This window comes from Phyllopteryx taeniolatus, chromosome 7, assembly GCF_024500385.1.
Source record: "Phyllopteryx taeniolatus isolate TA_2022b chromosome 7, UOR_Ptae_1.2, whole genome shotgun sequence".
Classification (NCBI taxonomy): domain Eukaryota; kingdom Metazoa; phylum Chordata; class Actinopteri; order Syngnathiformes; family Syngnathidae; genus Phyllopteryx; species Phyllopteryx taeniolatus.
In genome coordinates, this window is record NC_084508.1 from 15,997,458 (window position 1) to 16,024,691 (window position 27,234).

General features: G+C 39.3%; 2 protein-coding genes across 5 annotated transcripts in view; both read right to left on the reverse strand.

The window, feature by feature from the left end:
• Positions 1–3,928: 3,928 nt before the first annotated feature.
• LOC133480953 (sentrin-specific protease 5-like) lies at positions 3,929–16,153 on the reverse strand. 2 transcript variants are annotated; one of them, XM_061779742.1, is made up of 10 exons: positions 15,972–16,145; positions 13,415–15,032; positions 11,523–11,631; positions 11,286–11,433; positions 9,891–9,938; positions 9,618–9,695; positions 9,378–9,515; positions 8,974–9,057; positions 8,749–8,799; positions 3,929–8,536 (listed from the first exon to the last, which is right to left on the reverse strand). In XM_061779742.1, exons 2-10 carry the CDS (start codon positions 14,748–14,750, stop codon positions 8,426–8,428), a joined length of 2,103 nt encoding a protein of 700 aa, XP_061635726.1. In that variant the 5' UTR covers positions 14,751–15,032; positions 15,972–16,145; the 3' UTR covers positions 3,929–8,425. The 2 variants fall into 2 exon arrangements, 1 of the variants encoding a protein (XP_061635726.1); XR_009789405.1 differs by having other exon boundaries at positions 8,449–8,536; positions 8,974–9,085; positions 15,972–16,153.
• Positions 16,154–16,367: 214 nt separating this feature from the next.
• Positions 16,368–27,234, reverse strand: part of anos1b (anosmin 1b) — a 37,822-nt gene continuing 26,955 nt past the window's right edge. For 2 of the 3 annotated variants that reach the window (XM_061779740.1, XM_061779739.1), the window contains exons 7-15: positions 25,428–25,521; positions 24,373–24,610; positions 22,092–22,230; positions 20,544–20,786; positions 19,535–19,629; positions 17,964–18,126; positions 17,564–17,796; positions 17,316–17,445; positions 16,368–17,223 (exon numbers count right to left, since the gene is read on the reverse strand). In XM_061779740.1, coding sequence (XP_061635724.1) covers positions 17,317–17,445; positions 17,564–17,796; positions 17,964–18,126; positions 19,535–19,629; positions 20,544–20,786; positions 22,092–22,230; positions 24,373–24,610; positions 25,428–25,521 — 1,334 coding nt within the window. In that variant the 3' untranslated portion in view covers positions 16,368–17,223; position 17,316. The remainder of the gene's footprint in view (positions 17,224–17,315; positions 17,446–17,563; positions 17,797–17,963; positions 18,127–19,534; positions 19,630–20,543; positions 20,787–22,091; positions 22,231–24,372; positions 24,611–25,427; positions 25,522–27,234) is intronic. The other variant, XM_061779741.1, reaches the window with a different exon arrangement.

Consider the following 27,234-nt stretch of genomic DNA (forward strand, 5'->3'; position numbering starts at 1 on the left):
GTTCTGTCTCTATATACAGGTTTAAAGTATACAATGTTATTTTGACTTAAAAGAGAAGCAAGATAAAATGAAAGCGCCTGAGGTGGGTCTTGTTGTTCTCTGATTGAAACGCTGAGGAATTGCAATCTTCTTTTCACCTCTGGGTCCACAAAACACTCACATAGTCTCCATGTCTGCGAAGTCACAGCAATTTAAACCACTTGCTTTCCACGGGCTTGGGATTTCTTCAGTTCAAGAAGCAGGTGAAATGACAAAGAAAGAAAGAAATATTATATAGGTCTAATAATATTACAAATTTAGGACATTTAAATGTAAAATATGGGCAAACAAACTGCACCGATGCTTTCATACAATTCTTTTAATCCCTTGCACATGTCTCTGGAGATGTACTGAAGATCAGATTTTATCATCCGAGGAGTAATTATATCTGATATCAAAGCTAGACGCAGATATTGCTACGCAGATTAGAATATCAGTTCTTTCGCCTTGGCACGATCTATGTTCTACCCCAATTGAAAACAGATTCTCTTGGCTAATGAGGAGCTACAGGTCTAAAAGTGAAGCCGAGTATGAATCAGGGGCTGTGAATAATAAGCCCTCCCATCATTCACGGATCTTCGAAATTACTTTGGCAGTGCTGATTTAATTTTTTTTTTAAAAAAAAAGGCATTTATAACAGGTATCCACAAGCTACATTTTTTGACATCAGCGCTCACATACATGACGAGCAAAATGACAAGATGGTGTTTTCGTCTTAATTTTGTGTTTGTGCCAAACTTGCCTGAAATTGTGTGCATGTTACCTTTGCATCTGTATGGTATAAGATAAGCTAACCTTTATCGTCACACAATGGGGACATTTGCAATATAAACCTGTGCCATTTGGCAAGACAGCCAAGATTTGAGATTGAGGTTTAAGCGACTCAGCTGTGATTAAGAAGTGCCTCATGTGTGAACGGACACACAAAAACAGGCATACACACAGAAATCAGTCCAAAATGGAGTTCAGCATCTCCTCAAGACCAAAGAGCAGCATGCTTTTTGTTCAATTTACATGAAACAACCCAACGTGTATGAGCTCATACATACGTGAATCAAACCCAAATAACGTCATTATCCTCTACTATTACATTTTGTTCCATTTTGAAGAGCAAATCATTCTCCACTCGTTATCATTATCACACTGACAATGATGATTTACCTTCAGCTCTCAAGTGTGAAATGTATTTCCCATCTGTTGCCATATAAGTGATGAGAGAATCTCCATCTGTATGGAGAAACATCTTTACAACTTCAAGGCAAAAAAATGTCCTTCCTCCTTGATATTCAATTCAAACATGCAACTTAGAATCAAAAGCACCACATGACACAAGACAGACACGTCATCACATTATTTACACATCGAGCAGTTAAGATTAGATTGACCTTGAAACCCATAGGGCCGGGCTGATGCAGCTCAACACACACGCACACACACGCACACTCACACACTCCTGCGCTTGGTCGGTGCTAATTGTTTAATGTTGTTGTCCCAGTTCCCTAAGTGAGGCAACAGAATGGAGCATGTTTTAACTCTGTTGAAGGTCAACACAACGATGACTAGCACTCCATTTGTGGAGAGCAAGCACAGGCAGCTATCAGGATGCAATTACCCCTCAGCGATCAATGAAGTATTCTGGATTCTGAAATTTATTGTGCAGTTTCATCTATTGCTTAAAGCAAAACGTGACTTTCAAAGATTTTCCTATCAGAAAAAGCACTGCTGCTGGTTATATTTGGCCGAGTAAACGGTCACAAACAGCCTCCACGAAGACTTAGAGTGAAATCGCCATTTTTCTGTCCTCTGATTGGTTGAGCTCAATCATCCTGGGACATGCACAGTGTGTGATGGACATTATTAAGACATCAAAAATTCATTTTTAAGGCATACTTTTCAAGAAAAAGTGGACATTGTGAGGATAGGTTGGCCAACACCGCTGTTGGCTGGCTTGTTTCAACCCGACAAAGGATTTATTCAGCACTTACGTTTTTGTATATTATTTTGTAAAATTTTGATGTGATGGTGGTATTAAGGCGTGGATTAGATCACTAAAGTCACCACTGAAGGCCCAGGTCTCCAAATGCACTGCCCGCCACCGCCTTTCACTGTACACCTGGAGAGCCCTAATTGTGATGTGTCTAGTCTTGCAGTACAAAAATAAAACTAAAATAAAGTTCCTTTCATAAACATGAATTGGCACCACTACGCAATCTTCATTTAACGGGATTACAATCAAATCTGGAGCCAAAGCACATAAGCAATTTTATTTTTCCTCTTATATAGATGCCAGGCCTTCACGCCCTCCCTTTTTCTACATGTGGGTGTCACTTCAGGAAAAGTCATGAATTTTCAAGTTGGAAAAAAAATATTTAAGGGCATCAGGAGTGTTAAGACTTCAAAAGGTAAATAAATGGGATATTCTGGATTAGCGGATGCGCAGAAATGATCAAAAAGTAGTGCGGTTTAATGAGCGTAGCCTCAAGCACCTTGTTTGTAATTTGTGTGTTTCAGCAGGAACAAACAGCTACCCGTTGAAGGGACCCCAGAAGACTGTCAGGAACATTTAGCTTTGTTTTCATTCAGGGAAACGCTATTGTCATGGTGATGAGGAAGGAGATGAGCCAATGCCATGTGGTGTTCACTGATTGCGCTATATTTGGGGAGAGGAGGAAGTAGGGTCAAATCAGCAATCACATCTTATGGCATTGATGGCAGGCACTCACTGCTTGATTGCATACATATCCCCGACAATACAATGTTTTTCATTGTCAAATGAATGCTTGTGTTGGTTTTCTACTGCTAGTCAACAGCTGAGATGACATATTATTAGGACAGAAGTGTTGCTGTGGTGAGGGGGATGAGGAAGATTAAGATGTCCATCTGTTACAAAACAGTCAGCTCCGATGAGGATGTGGGGTCGGCAGCTGACACATCCCAGCGAATATGCCAAAATAGTTGGGATTCACGTATTTCAATGATGACAGATAAACTATCAAATCAGCGCTCTGTATAAAAATACTTGGTGTCGTTGATGTGAAGGAGGAAAGAGCTGATTACATACTGAGACCTGCATCGTGATTTTCAGGAGAAATAGCAGAAAGATTGACTTTACTGATTGAATGGATGAATCACTGATTGATCATGAATCATATTTGGGTAGACCTGGTGATTTGCAGTTCAAAAGTAATGGTTTTCATTGCTCCGATCATGATGAATAAAGCCAAATTCCTCGTGAAAATTTGGAAAACAATTGCAAAAAAACAAAACAAAAAACTGCACTATAATGCCATCATTTCTAGGAACGTACGTGTCACTGGGTCTGGACAAGAGCCTTGCATATTAACCAAATAGGCCTAGAAATGCTATATTTCGCCATACCGCAATTCGAGGAGACATATTATGCATTATTCACAATTTAGAAGTCTGTGACATGCTTTCATGGAAATACCCAAAGGATCAAGAATTCATTGCAAACTTTACACACCATATTGCTTGTTTCACTAAATTGTATCCCGTTTTTAGTGGCCAGCCTTGTCTCGTGCAAGCAACTGTATACCCCACCCAATATACTGCTGGGCCAACAGCAAGTCTGGCTTCCGTTACCATGATGAATGGGTTGTAACCTGAGTCTTGCAACTAGCTTAACTTGCTGATGCACTTTCAGCCATTTATTGAATGGGACAAATAGGCAAGCACACACATTCAAAATAAGACAACTCATAACAAGCTGCTGTAGGCCACAAGTCACGCCCAAATGCTCACACAGCAGTCTAACTGGTCAACCCGACTCCAGCCCCTGACGTCACTCACTAGGCCACACCCCTTCCATGGCACTCATCCCACACACGAATACTACAATATGTACAGTAATTACACTTTATAAACGCAGTTGAATTCTTTGTTTTCTTTTATTGTTTTCATATAGTACAGTGATAGTTTTCATCTATTAAAAAAACAAAAACAAAAAGTGTCCCTTTTTGGAATATGGAATCGATTAATGAAATTTCAATTAATTTCAATTGAGAAAATGTAATTGATATACAAGTAAATTGAGTTACAAGTTTGGTCACTGAATGAATTGAACTTAAACAAGGTACCACTAACTTTACTGAGCAATCAAACATGTGCCTATTAATAGAAGTTAGCGCTGTTAGCTAATGCTAATCAGTCCGTCCAGCAAAACCGAATGCAGCTCAGCTTACCATTTGGTTTTGACATAATTATGTCTCACCCACGGGGGATATGGGTGCATCTGCATGATAGTGTTTCAGACTGCATAGCCAGAAAGTGGCTGTGGATCTTTGTAGGACCATATTGTCGGTCTGTATGGCTGTAAGGCCGAACTGAAGTTATGTTGATCAAGCTCATTGAAACTTATTTAGTAGCTAGTTGCAGCTAAATATTGCACCATTTTTGCCTCAATTTCTTCCAGATGCATTCATCAGCAATGAACCGGAAACAATTAAAATAGTTCTCAACAACCAATCAATCAACTAATCACTTATTTTGCCTATCCCTAGTATTTTCAAAATGCTCAAACATAGCAGGCAACATCTGAGCACCAGACTGAGCTCCAAACCCGGTAGGAACTTAAACACAGAAAAAAGGTAAAAAAACAAAAACAGACATTCAAAACAAACGCAGTACAAGAGGACGAGTAAGACCACTAGCTGGATGAAGAGCATGTGTGAGTCAGAAGAAGCAGGCACAGAGATTATGTGACAAACTCCCTGACTCAGTTTCAATTCCACAATTTTTTGCACTTTTAAAATCTCCCAATCATTGATGCCTAGATGGAATTATTACTTCATTCTGAGTTCTGTGTCCCTTAAATGCCGTACGAGAACGGTTATTAACCTTCTTATGAACAGTGAGGATAGTCTGGATGTGATTGTAACAGTCAAAGGTCTCACTATAGTTCCATAATAGGTCCTTGGTTCATGTAATAGGGATTATTCTGACATGGCTATGAGGGAAATAGTAATTTATAGGGAATAAAATGAGAAGGATGCCCTGTAATGACTCAAGACCTTCAGTACTGTAAAAGTTTAAGGCTTATTGCATCAAAAACTGGTCATAAAAAGAAAGTATAATTCCAGTACAGATGCACCAATTAATAAATTATATGCAGGCAATATCTACAGACAGGAGTTCATTGGCATGCAATTTTTCTGGGTAGCCTACTACCACTTGTCCAAAAATGTCTTAATCCTTTTCTCCGCTGCTGTCTGTACCCAACTCAAATAATTTTTTTATTTTCTCACTCTGGGTCTCTGAACATTCAGTTTCAATAAGATCTCGTGTTTTCATTGGGGTTCGTTGTAATAGACTAGCAAGGAGCAGTGGAGCTGGATGACTCATGTGACAGTATTATATATGGTGGTAGTCAGTCTTTCAAACACACCTGGAGAAAATAATCATCCAACGACAAGATGCAACAATTCTACTTTTGTGTGATTTCCACTTGGATGATGTCGTTCAGCACGAAAAAAAAATAATAATCTAGGTCACAGAACAAAGTTTTACCAGAGCCGCTGTCACAAAAAAAATGGACTGATTGCTGCTCACTTTTGTAAATACTGAAGGCAACCAATGTTCAGACACTGAAAAATAGCTGCAGTTTAGGCTCCACACATTCTTGAGAATTACTGTTGCAGAGTCAAGATGAAAACCACACGCCTTCCTAAATCCCAGTACACACAAAACTAATCCCACAGATTTGAAACTGACTCCCCCTCAGCAAAGGCCAGACTATCATATAGCTAGTCTAAAGACGAACCTATGGTACGAACTACTGCTACTACTACTCTTTGATACTCAGACCAAGAACACAACATGGGGCAATTGAGCTAAAACCGATGCTTGGCATCAACCAGAAGAGACTTAATGGGCCAAAAGAGACAAAAGGGATGAAAAGAAATGACAGTAGCAATTTCAAGTGCAACATTTACCATTTTTCCCATTCCCCCATGTGTTTATCTTATTATACCCCCACCCACCCACACTTTCAAGAAATAAAATACAAGAGCTTAGCAGCCCTTAAACCTGCCTGTGCAGAGCTGAATTTGATTTGGTGGGTAAGATAAAGTCATTTAGCTATCGCTCTTATGTGTGCTTCTTCACCCGCGTATAATGGAGGAGCTTCGATCATATTCTTAAACCAATTAAATATGATAGTTTCTTAGTCATAGCTAAGTAACTGTGTACAATATAAATATGCATACCATAAAGAATAATACAAAGATTTTGGTTCTCTTGACTTTTTTCGTGCACTACTCGTTTTAGTTTAGATCCAAGACTACTGTTTAGAAGCAGTGGACTTGGACTAACCCTAACCCTAAACCCTAAACCCTAACCCAGGGAATGCCATCAACTTCTGCACTGTTTAAGCCCACTTCTGTGATGTTGAAACATTCTGGGAATATATGATTATCATAACCCCTGTACACCTATATTCTTAAAGGTCATCTACTTTGTAGGTTGATGTAAAAATAGTGATGTCAATATTTTTTAATTTCTTTGCGTACTAGTTTGTTCAGCAGCCACAGGTCGAGAACAAACATCATGAGGTGTCTCTGGTCTGGATGAGTTCTTTTAGGGAAAACAACAAGTCTTCTCAAAGAGCTAATGCTAAATCCTGATATAGAGCTACCTCTCCTGGTCGCAGTTTGTAGTGCAGTAAAATAAAAGGCTTGAGAAGAATGCTCAGAATTACGGCCCTCATAAAAATTACAATTGGAAACATGAATTGAGGATTGGAAACAATGTGGCCGACCGGAGAAAGTGCCAGGATATCGAAGAATGCCTGCGTGTGCAACATCTGAAAGCTATTACAATCCAGTTAATATGATACAATCATTTCAATACTGTGAATGTACTACAGCCACCGGGCCGCGGACCAGTACCAGGCCAGGGGCCCTTTAGTAAAAGCTTGACTCAGCATTAACACAATACAGAAACCGAAATGATAATAGACACAAAGAATTGTCTTTAAGGTCAGATGACTGATAAAATATTGGTTAAAAAAAAAAAAAAAAAAAGAATTCACAAACTACGGTTGAGTATTTACCTGGAGGGTAAATACTCGGGGACTATAGGTTGTTATGAGTTCAAGTACAGGTAAAACAATCAATCCAGTCACTGCATGTTGTTGCCTCAATGTTACCTTATCAAAGACATATAAGAGCAATACAAAGAGAAAAACATCATGTTGGCAGCAGTCTTGGATTAAAAAAAATAAAACAAAAAAAAACAGTAAAGATTCCCTTGTGGCATTTAACCAAAGCAAGCATTTACAGTAGTTAAAGTACTATAAAGTCTAAATCCACGAGGGGATACAACAGCAAACGCAAGATGGAAAGGACGCTTGGGAACGAATAAACGGTCCACTTGTTTTTTCCAATAACAGGTAACTAAGAAAGTCTTTCTGTACCTGCATCAAAATGTCTTCTAATACAATATGTCTGCTTGGCTAACACCTACAACTGTGGCCTTCACATCAGCAGCTTTATTTGCACATCTAACAATCATGAGAAAGTATATATTAGTTCAAATGGATGGACACACTTAAATGTTTTTCAAATCACGGTTTAACTAGTATAGCGAAACAATCTGGTAAATAATAGCATAATATGGTGAAAAAAAATGGAATTTCAAGAAGAAATGATTTGGTGTCACGGGACAAAGACCTGATACTCAAAACAAAGTCAACTCTGTACCCTTGTTTTGCGCCATAACTAACATGAGCCATTAGCTTGTATGATACTAAATCACAGAGCAGAAAGCAAGAGTACACAGGTAGTACATTCGCTTGTTATTCTAAATTCTTCAAAGTAGAAATTTTCAATATCCGTGCAAATATTAGCAGTCCAAAAAAGAGAAGCCAACTCACATCTTCAAGTTTTAGGTGAACAGTTGGTCCACTGAATCACACTTTTTCTCTTGATATACATCGTCAGATAACACGAACATATGATAACACAAACATATGAGGTGCTGCTGTCAAAGTCCTGCATAAAACACGCTCTTTAAGAATCATTATGTTTAAAATGGCCACTCTATTTGGTCGAAGCAGTTTGAGTGCCTGCATGTGTCCAAGGAAGACATCCCGCCTGTCCTCAAGAGTGGCCAGTTCAAATCAACTGGCCATGCTAAAAGCAAAAAGGCAACGTGAAGCATAGGAGTCCAGCATCAGTAGGAGGCCATGTCAGTAGTTCTTTCCTAGTCAACAAAGAAATCTGCTGCTCATTGGAAAGCAGATAGCCCAGTTGTTTGTGAACCTTATGTAACAGATGTTCAGTAAAATAAGATCTGTCTGACAAGCTTGCAGACCTGCATGTAAACAGGCAAGCAGTCTTGTGATCTGAGGCGGCCATTGTTCAATCATTTAAGAGTTGAGGTGTCGGTCACACAGCTCCTTATAGATTCGTTTGCGAATGCGAGGCATGTCGTCCTGACTGAAGAGCAGAGGTTTCTTCACCGAGAGACATCGGCAATACTAGCAGATGCAGAAAGACAAGGAGACATAGTCAAATGACCTGTGTTATTGAGTTAGGATGCCATATTGAAGCATTTAAACTATTGGACTCACATGCCTATTTTACATGTCAGTTCATCAGGACAGAAGACAGATGAAGGCAATGAAATTAACATGAAACACATACGGGAGAAGGCACAAGTTAAAATGGACCGATAAAAATAATGTCTCACCTCAAGGACAAAAACACCACAGTCACTGTCATTTTTCTGCTGAGGAATGCCCTGAGGAATCAAGGAGTCCCAGTTACCACAAAAGAATATTAATGTGCATTTATTTTGATGCCCTACCCAATGTGGCACCCTATGATTAGATAAAATTGCATATGCCCCCACTGACAATTTACATATACTGTACTTAAAAAAAATATATATATATTATACAAATTAACTGGTTACCTTGTTGATCGCAATCTTCCAACCTTTCAGGAAATTAGTTTGTTTCTTCTCTTGAGCTTCTGACTGAAGGTACTTCATTATGTTCTAACAAAGGACCACACACACATTTTCTCTTAAACATAAACCATCCACAGCAGTCACAACAAGCACATTGTGAGGAATAACAACAACAATGGATTGACAAAGTCATCCACCAACTTCATATTGTTGAATAAACACCAGCTCATGAGCAAAGGCTAGCTTGCCAGTGATGCCTAACTCCAAATGAACTGGCTAAAATATTCATGATCACAATCGCAAGAGTTGTATTTGAATGGGTTTTGTTACAGAAACAACAGCCATCTGCCTGTATGAAAGGTGAGAAATTATTTTGTTCATGGTGCAAAAGATATCACGTCACTCACATCTGCAGTGTGTCGGAAGACGATGCCCTGGCTGTCAAAGTAATTGATGGTCTTAGTTGCCATGTTCACAGTGACGAGAGACCAATGGATTTCCAAGTGGATGGGAATTAGCAGGAGCCACTTGGAGAACAAATCCACCTGAAATTATTCCACAAAATTAAAAACACATAAACATGGGAATATTAACTACCAAAAAATATTGACAGCGTTAGGACTAAACTAAATCATCAGTCTCCTTACTTTTTTGGTCCATCTTTTTACACCTTCGTAGCCCTTGGCATCCAACTGCTTGTGGAAGAAACTATTGAAAAAATGAACCTAGAAGGGGAAACAAAACCATTAAACTGAAATAAATAAGTACTGGTAACAGTATAGTATAATGTTGCGGCAATATCCTATTTGTTAATGATATTCTAATTTCTAATTATAATTTAGTAATAATTACTACATTTTTAAAGTACAATTTGGATTCTTCTAAGCTTTGACTTCACATTTAAAGATATCACTACTTACATTATGCTGAGCTGCTTCCATAATCAAGTCTCCATACGTGTTGATAATCTAAACAAGATGAAACAAAAAGAAGTAGTGTAAAATATTATATAACTGTCTCTACGTAGTACAGTGAACCTCCGCACATTTGTGGTTCGGCATTTGCAAATTGCCATAGTCGCTGAATTGTTTTTGGAGCCTATTCTCCGGTAGTCGCTGTGGCATCTTGGTGCCAAGAAAGTTTGTTGAAGTGAGTTGAGGATTTTAATTTGGACATACTGTAAGTAGTGCTTTGCCACCAGCTTGTGGCCCCTACAGCCAAATACAAACATTTAAGGAGAGCATCAATTATTCGCTGATTTTTGCTATTTATGGCAGGGCTCGGTGACAATCCCTCGCAAATAGTGGGGGTACACTATGCATTATCACAGTGGCAGGACGGTACAATTAAATTTTAATAATGACATCCCTCTGATGCTTTGGAATCTCTCTGCAGACTACGGCTCAGCCTAATTTTATTTGGGGTTAATCAGTCACTTTAAATGATTGCAGGTGTGTAGTGACTATTTAACATGGGTTTAAATGTGATTTGTCAGGTCTGTACACTGCCACATCCACAATTAAGAGGTTGTGCACCACATTACAGTATCATAGTTTCAATTTTAACTCTGCGCCTAAACAATTTCAGTTTGTTGTTTCTATTAAATTATACCGGTTATATCCTCTTTATATCCACTATATGTATTTTAACAATATGATAACTTGGGGTAAAGCAAACCAACCTACATGTGACCAGCACTTAATCCACAAGTCAGATGGGCTATACTGACAAAATGTGTGAAGTGTGCCACGTAGTCAAGGGAAAATGTGAACTAAGGACAGTGACAGCATGCGATGGAACCATGATGGTGTATTGACAACATTGACACTGCATAACCACATTGAGCCAGAATGTCATCCATTAACTTCAAGTTATATTTACTTGAGCTATAGTTGTACTGTACATCTGCTCTTTTGTGAGGGAATCAGAAAGCCTAGTTCCACCTCATATTGTTTATTTCAAGACAGCGTTCCCAAGACATTAGCTGTTTTCCTATTATTTTGATGTCACCTGTTTTCCAGAAAACATGGTGTTAGCAGAGAGCTGCATAAAACGTTGTTGCCCCAGAGTAAGTCTCCCCACACAGGCTTACTACCTCTATGACTGAAAACCACACAGCAAAAGCATAGATTTGTGTGTGGCCTTCTGACCTGTGCATGCATGGATAATAAGTAGTGTTTACGGTAGCATTCCAGTCACACATTATTGGTTAACAATACCAAAATATATAAGGCAGAATAAATCTCTACTAAATGTCCCAACCCATTGCTTTTACAATATTAGCCATCTCAACGTACAGTTCCACTTTCCCTTACCTGGTCATTTATCCAGTTCTGTTCCTCCAGCGTGGCAAGATCCTCCAGGCTCAACGTATGCTTGTTATACATGACCATAAAGCCAGCAACAGGTGCAGAGGCTAGTGCTGCCTTATAGCGCGCCATCTCCTTTTGGATATTTAATCCCCTAAAACAAAAATATTAATATATAAGCATTGCACATGATTGCATTAAACATATCAAACAAAACTGTATGCTGTTTGCACATGCACTAACGTGTTGCTGAAGTCGTTGCAGTTGCCGTTCATCTTCAGGTATTCAAGGACATCTGTCTCACTGAGGGGAATGAAACTGCCATATTTTATGTAGAAGCTCTCCAAAAACTCTAAAATTTTAAAGACAGCATTGTCACAATATTAGAGGTTTCCATTTATTGATCTGATTTGAGAACGTGATGACAGATTCAATTCAATGCTTACAATTCAAATGCATGTGCACTTTTATAGTGCAGCAATCTACACAGATCTACCAATACCTGACTCACACTGACCATTGTTAGTGTTATATTTCTGTGAGGCTTTTTGTGAAAACACCACCACCACCGCTTTAAAAAACTGATAACCTAATTTTATCAGTGAGCACAAAAAACGCCTTAACAGATTTGGGCATTGACAGCCAACTTTTTTTTTTTTTTTTTTTTTTTTTTTTAACTTTGTGTTGGGAATGATGTCACCAAGGAGAAATATCAGACTGTTTTTAGTTTCATTTTTCTATAGATCACTTTTTTTCAGCTAAAACTCCAATATTCAAAAACCACATCAAAACTACATTAATAAGGTAAATTCCACTTCAGTTTTTCAGGTGGTTCACAGTACATACAGTGGTGAAAAAGTGTTTTGACCCCTTCATGAGTTTTTTTTTTTTTGCATGTTTGTCACGTAAATGTTTCCATTGTCAAACAAATTTAAATATTAGTTAAAGACAACAAGTAAACACAAAATGCAGTATTTAAAGGATTTTATTATTAACGTAGAAAAAAAAATCCAAACCTACACGCTCCTGTGTGAAAAAGTGATTGCCCCCCCCTGTTAAAACATAATTTAACTGCGGTTTATCATACCTCAGTTCAATTTCTCTGGCCACACCCAGGCCTGATACTGCCACACTTGTTCTCCATCAAGAAATCACTTTAATAGGACCTGGCTGACAAAGTGAAGTAGACCAAACGATCCTAAAAAAAATAGACATCATGCTGACATCTAAAGAAATCCAAGAACAAAAGAGAAAGCAAGTAATTGAGATCTGTCAGTGTGGAAAAGGTTATAAAGCCATTTCTAAAGCTTTGGAACTCCAGTGAACCACAGTGAGAGCCATTATCCACAAACGGCGAAAACATAGAACAGTGCTGAACCTTCCCAGGAGCGGGCGGCCGACCAAAATGACCCCAAGAGCGCAGTGACGACTCATCCAAGAGGTCACAAAAGACCACACAACAACATCCAAAGAACTGCAGGCCTCACTCGCCTCAGTTAAAGTCAGTGTTCATGACTCCACCATGAGACGCGGCAAAAATGGCCGCATGGCAGAGTTCCAAGATGAAAACCACCGCTGAGCAAAAAGAGCACTAAGGCTCATCCCAATTTTGCCACAAGACATCTTGATGATCCCCAAGACATTTGGGGAAAATACTCTGTGGTCCTATTACATCTGGCGTAAAAGTAACACCGGATTTTGGAAAAAGAACAGACCAACAGTAATATATGGTGGTGGTAGTGTGATGGTCGAGGGATGTTTTGCTGCTTCAGAACCTGGAAGACTTGATGTGATACATGGAACCATGGCCTAGTCAAAGTCCTGACCTGAATCCTATTGAGATGCTATGGCATGCTCAAAAACCCTCCAATGTGGTTGAATTACAACAATTCTGCAATTCCTATATAAATAAATGTGTTTGATTATGGGAAACATTTAAGTGTGAAAAACATGCAAAAAACAAAAAAAAACAAAAACAAAAAAATCAGGAAGGGGCAAACACTTTTTACACATCACTGCATTCATATTTTTTGGTTTATTACTGTTGTTATCATTATGGACTTTAGATTATAATTGTTTTAATTAAATACGGTATACCTAAACGAGAGGACTACTGCGTATGAACAAAATCTTACCATGGACCAGATTAATAAGTCTCTCCAGGCTATCATCACTTTGTGTGTCTCCTTCCATCTCTTGTACTTTTGTTTCTTCTGACAGATTCTTAATAGGCTTTTCCTCTTCCTCCCAAGTTCCGGGGTGACAGTACAACATGTGGTCTCTTAGTGCGCAGCAGTACTGTGTACTGCATACTGAAATAGGAAAATGAGAAGAAACAATAGCTGGATTTTCGCTATCTGTTTCCATGGGTGTGGACCTGGGATTGTGGTCTGCGGGTGATATGGCATTCCCATTGGACAGAGTAGGTGACAGACCTATAGACAATGGGTCCGTTCTGTCACAATCGAGTACTACATGCATCTCTGAGTCGTGGTTCTGAGGACTTCCTGGCTTTGAAGGGGAGGCTGACTCTCCTGATGAGCCAAGTGTTCCATTTCTTGGTTCACTCATGCTACTTTTGTCCTCAAGTGTCTCGTTTTCAGGTTCTGTTTCAGACAAAATAACTGAATCTCCATTTTCCATCTGTGATGCATCCAATGTACAGTTCATATGCTCCTCATGCGACACCAACACTGACAGGGTTTGGGCATTTTTAGAATTGACAATAACGGCATTTTCAACACCTTGTTTAAGTCCAATTACCGTTTGCTTCGTAGCTGGCATTGTCATTTCTGGGAAACATATCTGACCGCTTTCCAAGACATCCCCATCCAGTAAAGAAACACAGACACGTGAAGGAGCTATTGACTCTGACGGTGGATTTGATACCTTCATACCCTCATGCATGTCATTTTCATCCTCCACTTCCGCCAACTCATCCTCTGTCAAGTCAAAGTCAATTATTCTCATGAGCTTGTCCCCGCTTTTCTGTTGTGGGGTGTCATGGATGTTTCTTCCAGTGCCTCTTCCTCTGCCTCGTCCCTTTCCTCTCCCTCTCGCTCTGCCTGGAGTTCTGACATCATGCCCCCTTCTCTTGGGGCCGCAACAGTCACACGTCTTGGGAGTCCTCTTTCGGCCTGATGTGCGGCCATTAATTGTACCTTGAGTGGGGGTTGTTGTCTGTGTAGAAGACCAGTCTGACGTTGGGCTTGAGTTAATTTGAGATGCTATTTTAGGGGTTATAACTGGTGACCCAGCTTTGTCATGCGATTGAGTAATGGGCTGGGAGACATCTGAAATGGAGGTAACATCTGAGGCCAGGAGTTTAGGTGGAATATGAGATGAGTCCTCATCAGAAGTGTCTCTAAGAGGCAGCACTGGAGGAGTTGCTGCTTTCTCAGGAGGTGCAGCCTCTGTTACATTAGGCGGAAGGGATGTTTTCATTGGGGAAGCAGAGTTGCTGTGAACCATGACGTCCTCCTCTGATAATTTAACCCCATCCCCAAGAGACCACTTCAAACACTGATCCCCTCTTCCCTTCTGCTCTTTTTATCCACGTGGTGGGGAACGTTCTTAGGTCTGTATTTTTTTTTGTTTGTTTTTTTTTAAACTGGCCTCAAATCAAGAATAGTAGTTGTCCTCTGGCTTTCCCTAATGTTACAGGTTATAGCAGTAGAAACTTGATGGTATTGAGTGTGGCTCAGTTGCAGTTATATATTATGACTGGGATGAGGATCAGTCCACCATCGAGTCCTAATAAGATAAAAAAAAAAAAAAAGTTAAAAATGTGAACCAGACAAACAACAACTGTGCAATTGGCCCAGAGAGCCTAGAAACCTCAAATATAGACAACAAATGTCTAACGATAGAAGTACAGCTCTCAGTGCAATATAATGTAATGACACGATAATGCCCTTACAATTACTAGTGAAATTTGTACATTTGTGTGGTTATGCAGGAACTTGAAATGACAATTGATTGATTGATTCATTCATTCATTTGCCGTTTTGCTTCTCCTCACTAGGGTCGCGGGCGTGCTGGAGCCTATCCCAGCTATCTTCGGGCGAGAGGCGGGGTACACCCTAAACTGTTTGCCAGCCAATTGCAGGGCACATATAAACAAACAACCATTCGCACTCAAATTCACACCATGACAACTGATAATGAACTAAATTATATCATGTTCGTTGCATTCATCTATGCGAAGTATTGTACTTTGTTGAGTATGACAGATTTGACATTTGGGGAATGTGAGCGATGGATACTAAAGTGGAATTTACGAAAATACATCTACTTTACCACAAGACAGCTGTATTGTAAGTCTAAAAAAACATTGTCATCATTTAATAATTTACCAACAGTGATCAATACCCCGTCATAGCTCCTGCTAATCTAAAATCACTGGACAAACCATGAAGGACGTAAACCAAATTAAAAGTACCACGTAAAGGCGGTTGTCCAATATCAATACATTTGTCAGGATTTAGATTTCTGTACGCTTGCGCTAGTAAGTCGTTTTGTGGACTTTTAAAGTTAGTCGCTATCCTGACGCTAACGGGTAGCTAGCTTCAGCCAAAACAGAGACGAGGCGTCGGAGGACAAAGAGGAAGTTTTGAGTTGGAAGTTCAAAATATTACTGTGCAACGGTTAACGATTGATAACCCGCATAAAAGAAACATTCGTATACATTACCTTCTCGTTGGAATGGTGAGAGTTTTGCGTCATATTAATGTGAAGCTAAAAGCATCAAACTGGCGGCGCTCGTTGATCACGTCATTGTGTTAGTTAGCTTCGGCTCTTTCCGGAGAGCCTCACGAACAAGCTTCGTCTGCCCCAGCAAGCATTCATCCACTCTCTGCGTTTGATTTTTTCCGGGTACTCCGGTACCAACATCCCCAAAACATGCGTGGTAGGTTAATTGAAGACTCTTGAAGACTCTTAAATTCTCTCTCTCTCTCTCTCTCTCTCTCTCTCTCTCTCTCTCTCACTCTCTCTCTCTCTCTCACACACACAGACGTTACAATATTCTGTTGAAAAAAGTAGGATTTAAAAATTGTCACCACACAAAAAGACCACGGACACAACACATGGTAACTTAACATTTAATTACAAGAATAAAGACATGGAAACAATAAATACAACTATCAGATTAAGAGTAGAAGGAACTATGCACAAAATGAACATCAGTAAAATAGAATTTCAGAAATAAACATAAAAAACAAGGCAACATAAAGTGTATTTCAACATAATTCTCTTTCTTCCACAAGTACAGCAAAAACAGTGTGGAAAAGTCATGATACATATAATTGCTGGAACACACCAACTATATATCAAACACAAATATTCATCCACATTTCAGTACAAATGTTTAAAAATAAAAATTTCTGAAACAGAATATTTGAGTTTACTCCAGCAAAAAGAACCACATGAAAGATAGCATTGCAGTCCAACTGCAATAAACACAATCGATAGACATACATTTCTATTCGTACATAAGGTCAGTGCTAGAACATTTTCTAATTGGGATTCTTCATTTCTAAATAATACATGACAAAACAGGTGTCCAACACCACTTTGCAGATGTCATTTGGCTCCAGTGACGTAGAGTATCCTATTAAATTGAATATTTAGCATATATATTCAGCTCAACAATGTGCTATATACCATACTGTATACTGTATGTAGACTTGTATCTACGGTTCACATTTCTTGTGAAAAGTATTGTAGCGTGATCCATTTATGATAAAAAAAAAAAAAATCAACATTTATATTGGCTTACTCATGTCTGATGTTAAAATAAAGAGAGGGGCAAACAATCAGGACAAGAGGGAAAATGCTACTTAATTTTACTACTTAAAATGAGTTGCATTTTGAAAGAAGGTTTGGAAGTATGTGTTGGTAAAGAACCCAATAGTGGTGCAGCAGAGTCTCATAGCATTTGGACCTAAAAGAAAACATTGGGAGGGTTAAGAATTGAAGAAAAAGTATATTTTGTTTTTAAACATATCATCATAAGGGGAAAAAAAAAGAAGATACCTCACAGTGCAGGGGTGTGAAAAGTCTTGAAGACTGCAGCGCCGTTGCTGCCTCCGGTAGTTAAAACCTTAAGCTGCACCTGGTAAACACTGTCACCCTGGAGACCATGAACTATCACTGCTCGCTGAGACTGAGAGGTAAGAAACATTTTAAACAAAACAGCAATCAAAACTAGAAATGATGACACATGAGTAGTTGCATAAATAAATACTTCAGGCTGGATAAACAGTACATTATTTCTGTCTCACCGGTGCGATTGTCTGTGTCTGAGAGATAAGCGTGTCCTCGTGGCCTTTTGCTCCCAAGGTTACACCTGACTGCAGTGTCCAAGTGAACTGGAACCCATGAACCTCTGCCAGGTCCAGTGCTTGTTGGGATAGCCTCCAGCGAAACACAGCCAGCAGTGTACCATTGGCTTGCTGAAAACCTGCCGTCAGACGCTCTGGGCGCAGTATCACCTTTCTGCGGGCTAGGGGGCGCTCTGACCCAAAGGATATGAAACATTTAATTTCAAAACGATATACAGTGTTTGTTCTTATGCGCTAATAATGTGTGTCATACAACGTTTATAACATCTTGCAATATGATTTCACTCATCAAAATGTTAATTATATATTTTAAAAAAAAACATTCAGAATAAGATGGTACCTTTTATGCCGCAGGGCAAAGCTTTGCCTCCTTTGATCCTGATGGAAGAGCAAGTTGGGGTAGTAACCCAGGCAACAGCTTCTGACTCAGGATCAGTCTTCATTGCCACAGCGACCCAGTACTTACATGCAAACAGTAGGCCTGTGATGGTGTAATGGGTACTCTGGAGGGAAAAGATATGGCCAGGTTTGTGAGAGAACCTGTGATTTAAAGTGACATATTACGTGTTTTTTCCCCTTTGGATACCTCGATGACACAGGTGTCAAACTGGTGGCATGGGGGCCAGATCCGGCCCACCACATCATTTTATGTGGCCCACGAAAGCAAATCAAAATCTCTCATTGTGTTCTGGTGTAATACCATTGAGATATTTACAAGCGGCGGCACGGTGGACAACTGATTAGTACATCTGCCTCACAGTTCTGCTCTTCTTGTTTGTGTGGAGTTTGCATGTTCTCCCCGTGTTTGCGCGGGTTTTCTCCAGGCACTTCGTTTTCCTCCCACATCCCAAAAACATGCATGGTAGGTTGATTGAAGACTCTCAATTGCCCAAAGGTGTGAATGTGTGTGCGAATGGTTGTTTGTTTCTATGTGCCCTGCGATTGGCTGGTGACCAGTTCAGGGTGTACCCCGCCTCTCGCCCGAAGATAGCTGGGATAGGCTCCAACACGCCCACGACCCTTGTGAGGATAAAGCGGTACAGAAAATGGATATTTACAAGCATTTTGTTGTTTCCAATCCCCCTTTGAAAAGAAATATAATCGTTGAAAAACATGTTTTTATAGGCTTCTAATTTCAAAACTTTCAATGTGTTGTATATATTGTAATTACAGTATATGAGGTAATCTTTAATTAAATGGGTCCACAGTCGTAGCGGCCCTCCGAGGGAAGTCATAACTGCGATGTGGCCCGTGACAAAAATGAGTTTGACACCCCTGCTCTATGATATTTAGTTAATATTGGAATAAAGTTCAACAATTTGAACTTGGCAGTTATGTACACTGGCACTGTTAAACAGCGAAATACTGTTTGACTTCTAAGAAAATTATATACTTCACTGAATAAAACAAATCACTTTCAATGAGTAAAATGTAAGTATTTTCATATTTTTTTAAAAAAAATCTATTTTTAGCACTGATCTGTTTATCACCATCTTTACTAAACATTAAACACTTGATGATCATTGCTGCATATTTCACCTATGCTCCTCTTTGCATCATTTTGCAGCTACTTTGTTTTGTGAATAAACATTATGTTTTATCTTGGTACTGAATGCATTCACACCTCTTCGGGGTGCTAATTTGTCACCCCCCAATTGTTTGGTATCTACACTAATGACACATTTCAATAGAAGCAAAGAAATCATCTGAGGGAGAGATGATGACAAAAGTGAGGCTGGACAAAGTGATGATTTGCAGAGAGACATGGTTACACAAACACAGAAGATGGGGGCATTACATTGGGAAAAATGAGTTATGGTGCTGAAACCCAATCTGCCACAGATTCACATTCACATATGTAACACCAAAACACCCACTCTGACACATCATTAATCAGCCAAAGGTATGTACCTGCACACTTGCTGAGCCCTCAGTGCCTGTAACATTAGAGCTGCAAGTATGTGGACCCCACCGCAACATGTATGGACCAGGTTGACGGTTTCTGGCTGCAATAAAACAAGACAAAAGAAACATTGGGCGCTCGTACTGTGAGTGAGTAGGCGCAAGACCAACATGTCAAAATCCTGTTTTTGTACATTCATTTTTATGTTGGCCAAAACTGACATGTTATCCTTTTTGTATCTCCTCTTACTGTCCAGCTGCCAAAATCTACAGGACAGACAGGAGACACTCTCCTGGGTTGTATTTCTCAAAGCTACATTTTGTCCTACGCTGATTACTTTAGATTATATCACAAGAGGAAGCCTGGAGGAACAACTCAGGGTTAAAATTCCTGCATTCCTACCATGCTTTCATTACAATAAAGAGCCATGTTTCATTTTCAGTCAATGTTCTTTTACAAACATGAGGAAATTACTCATAGAGATGAGTAAAGCAGAATATTTTTGTCATAGAAAAGGATGTGAACCGTTTTACCTTCCATGTGCCTCACAACCTGCAACCTGAACTTGTTCACATAAATATAAAAAATACAAGAGTAGGTTTTTAGTTTTTAAGTTTGGGAAATATTACATTTCAAATCTTAATTCTGAAGCTAAATATAACTTAATTAAATTAAGGTTGTTGTTTTTTTAGCCAAGCTGTTTTTTATTTTGTAAAATAACCTTGGGATTCTTCCAAAGAATATTAGGGAAACAATATTTTGGAAATGTTGTTAATATTACAGCTACTCTCATAACGAGTTCTTTCTTGTACAATTACGACTTTAAGTCAGTTAAACAAGTGGTCAGGATCAAATGAAAATTTAGCAATTAATAAAATTCTACAGACTAAATTGCTACAAACATCTGTTGGGGATTGTTTGTTAAATCAATCACTTCTATTTGCAACACAGTGGAGGAAAAGGATGATTATGCCATTACAATGTCCACAGTTGTGGTGTGTTTCTCGATCAACCCACCGTGGTTAGACCTCTTCCAGAACACCTTGACCTGCAGCTGACCACTATGGTAATGGGGGGCGGCAACCTCCAGGCGAAGGTCACCAGGGATGACAGGGTCAAGAGGGGATTCAAGGTGAGGAAGAGAAGACGAAAGGGGGAGGTCGGGAGAGGATGAGAGGGAAGGAAACAAGGACAGCGATGGGGATGATGAGGAAACCGCAGAGGGGAGCTCATTGGAGAAGTCTTCTCTTTTGGTAAAATCTAATTGAGAGGGAATGGGAAAAAAATATGTTTTTAAAAAGTTTAACTGACTCATTTAAACTACTTTTAATAAAAGGGGAAAACATTTGAGTATCCAATTGATTGATGCTCCTTTTGAACGTGTTTCATCAGCCACAGTACAGTTGATTCGTTCTCAAGCAAGTATTGTTCTTTTAGTGGAGTTCTGATAAAACAACAAGACAACACATATAGTTGTATCATACACGGGATTTATGATTATATTGTGCTGTGACCCTTGCAAAGTAGTGCTGAAAGTACAAAGTTAGACTTCATTATTTTTCATTCAAAGGCACGAATTGGCTTCACCTGACCTTTCAGCCTCATCAACAAATGCCATATACAATATGGTTACGTTTTGTAAGATAAATTCTGACATGTTCCATATGAAATTGGTGCTCTGTGGGTGGATAATTGCGCTGCAACTGGCATATAACCCTGTGCTCCGTTGACCGATACGTCGCCTATAAATACCTTTGTTGCCTGGACGACTATTAACTTGCCATTTTCCACACTCTGCATGTGCCAGTGCGTTTAGAAACATGGAGGGAACCCGAATGTGCTGACAAATTCATCTGAAATACCATAAACTCAATTATGTATGACTCAGTTTAGAAATGTGTAAAGTCCTGTGAACCTCATCGACACCAATAATTAATAGCATGGAACAAGTTATTAAATGTTAAATCTCAGCTCAGTCTTGTCGTGTTTTCTTGCAAAAAAATGGCATATTACTTCTTTTACTGTACTGTATTCTTACAATCCAGTACTGTATGTTAGGATTAGTCATGCTTTTTGAATTCTTTAGTCTCGCTGCGGGTCAACTTGTTTCACTCTGTCATGTTTTCGACAGTTAGACATGATCTTCTCAACTTCCTTCCTTCCTTCCTTCCTTCCTTCCTTCCTTCCTTCCTTCCTTCCTTCCTTCCTTCCTTCCTTCCTTCCTTCCTTCTTTCCTTCCTTCCTTCCTTCCTTCCTTCCTATGTTATTATTTGTTCTTGTGGCAAATAATATCATTCCTCTTTGTGTTCTAGGCACCATTCGTACGCTCATAACATCTTTTGTTTTTATGAACCAGGAAGCAGCATGCTAACACCCATAAATAAGTAGCCCACATTTTGGGCCACTTTTGTATACAGATTGGCGTTGGTGAGTATCATTCTACTTATATTTGTAAAGGCAGTATTTTTGAGACAGCACTGATAAGGGATTTTATTGTACCATGCTATAATGCATCTTTCAGGGCAAATCAGACATGTAAGTAAGAGGATGTTTTATGTAATTTACCTTTATAGGAGACTGTAGTAAAGACAATGTGGGCTCTTGGGCTCTTCAGTCTCTTCTGATCCCAGTGGGCTACTGACTGTACAGACAGGAAGTAGGAAGTATCAGGGAGAAGACCCTGTAGCCACAGCTCACACTGCACCTATAACAACATAAAAATGGAAAAGTGATTTTTTTTAAAAACTGAATTTCACAGTTAGGTCTGTTCCAATGTTTTTTCAGGTTCCTGACTGGTGTCGTACAGAGGTCTGTGGCTTCAAAAACCACCACAGTCAATGCCATTGTTATATTCATTATCCTTACTGCCTTCATATTCTTCAATATTCTCCTCCTCCTCACACGGTGAAAGATGTGTGTAACTCTCCCTTTTGACTGACAGGCAAGACCTGTTCTGCATTAGACTGCTGTTTGACTGACAGCTCATTACTGACTCTTAGTCAATCAAATCTGTCTGCCTGTGTGGACTTGAACCAGCCACAGTAAAGAGATGCTTAGACGATAACACATTTGTGTGTGTGTGTGTGCGTGTGTGTGTGCGTGTGTGTGTGTGTGCAAGACAAAATGTTACAGACCTGAGTTAAAAGCAGTTCCTTGGTGACTAGCAGAGAAAACGAGGTTGAAGTATTTCGAGGGCGACCAAGATAGACAAAACATATGGCCTGTACAGCTATGTGTGTGTGTGTGTGTGTGTGTGTGTGTGCGTGCATCCGTGTATATGTGACACTCAGAAAGAAAAGCCTCGATTTCTATTTTAGTGTTTAATGTCAGAGGATATTATATGAAAGAAACCAATGTATATTCATAACCACTAATTCTGCAGAGGTTTTCATGTTTGAGGAGGCTTCCTTCAGTTTCCTTTCATATATCATTTTTATTGTCGTAGCTCCCACATCTTGCATGAAATTCTAGTTGACATAAAAATTAGTTTCATTATCTTTCGTGCTTGGCACTATAATTACCAGTAGGCCTATATTACATATTGTTTGTTGCTGCTGTTCTTGGTGCTACCTGTTGTGATGCTGATGTCTCTTTGTGTGTCTAGTAAATGTAGCAACAAATAATAATTAAAAAAAACACTTGTTAAGAGGTCTCATTTAAATTCCGGGCCTCTCAGTCAAGCAGAACAGAGGACCTGACTCAAGATAAATGGCTCCAACGGGCTCAGTCTGGGATCGCCATCACTACTTAGGATAGCTAACTCCAAATGAGCAAACTTGCATTAAAAGCCTGAAACCCTGATGTTTATGTTCTTTATTTTTCTTTTTTTCTTTTTCTCTTGAAGTGAATGTCCACATAGTGGGTCACCTCTGCATATTTCATAAGACCTCAGCAAATCTCAAAAGCACAGTCAGCATCTACATGATTAACTAAGAAAAGTGTTTTGCTTTTTCTTTGGCTTTGATTTGTTATGTTCCCAAGCATAAGAAGTAATTTTCCTCTTCATGTTCACTACTACATCTGTCACTTGTCATCAAAATCAAGGGTTAGTAAACAATTTATTGTTTTTATGTTTTAATAATAGGGGTGGTTAACTTCTATTTTTTTAACTGTTAAACTGATTAATTATGCTCAAAACATTTGAGGTCTACCAGTATCACAGAATACAATAGAGGTTCCATTTTCCAACTATAATGTGAAAGCTGTCATGTCCTTCTTAAGTGGAAGTTGGACAGAATCTGATCCATGTGGCTGGTTGAGGGACATCTTGCGTAAGGTCACACATGACGATGGTGTAAAGTTTTGACTTGAGAGATGTTTTTCGACCAGATTTTTGTCTTTTTTGCTTTAAATTGTACAACCTTTGGAGCCTTCGACTTGGAGGTCACGCTGTACTGGGATTCTGGCTATTATCATCTTAATAGTTCAGTGGAGATGCCCTCATTCTTTTCTTAACAATTGCAATTCATATTATTTACAGTATGTATCTGTAACATCTGTAACTATGTTGCATGTTGTTAATTGTTTATCTTGGTGCTGTACTTTACACTAAACATATCAGCATTAACATTTTCAGGTTATACAACAAAATAAAGATAAAAGATTGAGAAGTACATTGTACATGAAGAAACTCTATTCTAGGCCTCCAATTCTTTTAAATGTCTGACCTTGTCCTAAAGCCACGGTCCTTTTCAAGTAGTTTTTCACGAGCAAACAAATTCTTCATTAAAAAAATAAATTAAAAATACAAATGTATGTAATCAGATTAACACTGCTTCCTCTGCCCCTCCGGTCTATCACCACATAATCGAATTATTGTGAATAAAGGTAGGACACGTTTCCTTACCCCCTGAGTCACTCTGCTGTTGCTTCCTTTTTTACTCTGCTGGTGTGCATGTGGCTGTGTAAGCTGGGCCTGCATGTTGTTATGCAATTCATGTGTGTTTGCATGCTCTGAGTGTGTGTGCTTTCGTGTCCTATGTTGAGACATCCAGGTGACCCTGTAATTGTGGACTGGGAGGTCTCCCTCCTGAGGGGAGTCCCAGCGTATTAGGACAGTTACAGTGATCCCACTTCCTCCTGACCTACGGAGAGAGGTCAAAATGTCAAAACACAGCATAAAAGTCAACAAACTCCCAGTATTCAACAAGAAAATGCAGTGTTTGACTAAAAAAGAAGCAATCCTTTTATTAGTCCTGAAGATTTTTAGGACGCATAGACATCTCTCCAGCAACCAGTTTCCATACTGGTCTTGAACCCATCACCTTCCTGAAGCCAAATCCTTAAAGAAAAGGTTACTATCACCCTCACTGTATGGTTTAGGAAAAGAAAAGTTTCGGTTTCAGCATTTCAGTGAACACGTCACAAAGGGAAATAAATTTGATGCCCAGTTTTGAAGAATGCGACTGATTATCATAATTTACTTATTTTCCTTTTTCCTTGGGGTTGTGTTTTGTGTCTCTGTTGCTTTTTTTCTGTTGTGGTTCTGAATAGTGTCCTCGTCTCTGCATTTTCATTCTATGGTGTTTGTTTTATGGTATGCTCGCGGTTTGGAATGTGGTGGTTGTGTGGTTATGGCCTGTTTTTGTTGATCAAAAATAAAATAGTAAAAAATTTTGACGTAACTGATGTTGCAATAAATTCACTCTATTGGTTTTTCAACTGATTTAATTGTGGCTTTTGTAACCTTCTTTTGACCCCCAATCACGGACTGTGCAGTGGCAGCTCAAAATGTTTGCAAGTTTATTTTGAAGGGAAACTACTTTATGGAATGGGTCTGTTATTAAACTGTTACTGAAGATTAGATTTGAATATAATTGATGATCTAATGCACAGGAAGGATACTTATCAACAATTCCAGCAAGGAAAATAACAATTCATGCAATTTTGTTTATGCAATACCTTTCTATGATCTGAGATCCTGCTTGTGAAGTCATCCCAATCAGAGTCTGGTTGCTCACTCGAATATTTAGTGGCGGTTCTGGAGGCGACGGGTCTGCAGCGAGATAGAAAGAGAAAGGCACTGCTATTCAAACTTTCTTTACATTTCACTTAAGGCTTTAGCAAGACGGAATGCTTTAGCTGGCCATGCACGGTGCCAACAAGACATAAAACATGTTAAGCATTAATCAACAATACAAAACAATCTGTAGTATTAAAAGCTTCAACATCTCTAGACTCCAGCCCCTGCCATGACCCTGAGCAGGATAAACGGAGGGGAAAAGTCTAATTTCTTCTTGGTCTCATTGCAGTCAACGAGCCAATTAGATTAATAGCATCAAAGGTGAGCGATACTGGAGAAGCATGACAATAACGTTTTCAGTAGCTACCAAAACCAAGTCGACTTTTGCCTCTAAGAAGAAATCCTTAGGTCGCTGCTCTTTCAAAACAGAATCTGTGTCTCGTTAGTACCTCATAGGGTGTCCTGTATTTGATTACAACTACAAAAAGTATCTGATTAGAATTACATCCCCCGTGGCAGGCCTCCCACTGGCCAGAGACTTAGCCTGGTTGGCACTGGTCTTTATGCACAGACCAAAGTTGAATATTAGATGGAATTGATGGACTTGGTCTGTTTCTGTGTGCATGCATAGAATATGTTTAGCTGTTTCTCAAAGCCCTGTGTTTCATATTTCTGCCTCAGTCAGATGGGTTTTAATTCAGTATTTTATTAGACGAAAACATCAGGATGAGTTCTGCAAGCAACATTCTATGATGATTACCAAAATGATGACCAAAAAGGCAACTGGTGAGGTCACATTAGAAGACCCAAAACACAAGAGGAACCGGTCTGACATCTGCTAGCTTCCTGATTTGTAACCCCTGACCTTTAGCCCCAGACTAATCAGTCTAATGAACTAGAACCACAAGCCTCTGACTGCTATCAGATGGCATTTGGAATGTCTGTGTGTCTGTGTCTTTAACCTTTAACACAGAACCCCAATATAACACACATACATATGCATGCACAAAATTAGTATGAAGCTGACAGATCAACAGTCAAGAGATATTTTCTTAAGCCAAGGGAAACAGCTGAAGTACTATTCTTGCTCTGAGGAAATGTAAAAAAAAATAGAGGTTATGTAACAATGTATATTTGTCATGCACAAATATAAGCAAAATGGTAGATGTTCTCAACTCAGCTTTTCAGTGACGAAATAAATGTGATAAGAAAAGATTTTAAAAATAAACATCTTAGGGGTAGTCCCATTGTTTTCATTAAAACAGGTAGATTCTTACCACTGTCTCCAGTTATTATGCTAAGGAGCCTCTCGGGTATGAAAGACAGATGTGAGAGCAGTGTCAATATTGTCATTTGAGTTGCTGCAAAAAAGCAAATAAAACATTTTTCCGAACATGTTGACAAAGGGAAAAATGATCCGCAAGGAGAATTTCATGCAAGAATTCCAATTTTGTGTTTATGCTGCGACTGAAAATTATCCCCCAGAATCAGTGTGAACAGATAAAGACTTAGAGGTCCAACTAACCTGAAGTCATCCATCCATCCATCCATCCATCCATTTTCTTTCACCGCTTATCTTCACTAGGGTCGCGGGCTGCTGGAGCCTATCCCAGCTATCTTCGGGCGGGAGGCGGGGTACACCCTGAACCGGTCGCCAGCCAATCGCAGGGCACACAACAAACAACCATTCACACTCACACCTACGGGCAATTTAGAGTCTTCAATCAAGCTAGCCTGAAGTTAAAT

Bases quoted from the DNA above. Each gene is read 5' to 3' on its own strand.
- LOC133480953 (XM_061779742.1), bottom strand. From the start codon at position 14,750: ATGGTTCACAGCAACTCTGCTTCCCCAATGAAAACATCCCTTCCGCCT. The intron at 9,058-9,377 runs GTGAGTGACGTG...GTCCTTTGTTAG, and splicing joins TCTTCCGACACACTGCAGAT to AACATAATGAAGTACCTTCA. The intron at 8,537-8,748 runs GTGAGACATTAT...TGCATCTGCTAG, and splicing joins GTGGTGTTTTTGTCCTTGAG to TATTGCCGATGTCTCTCGGT.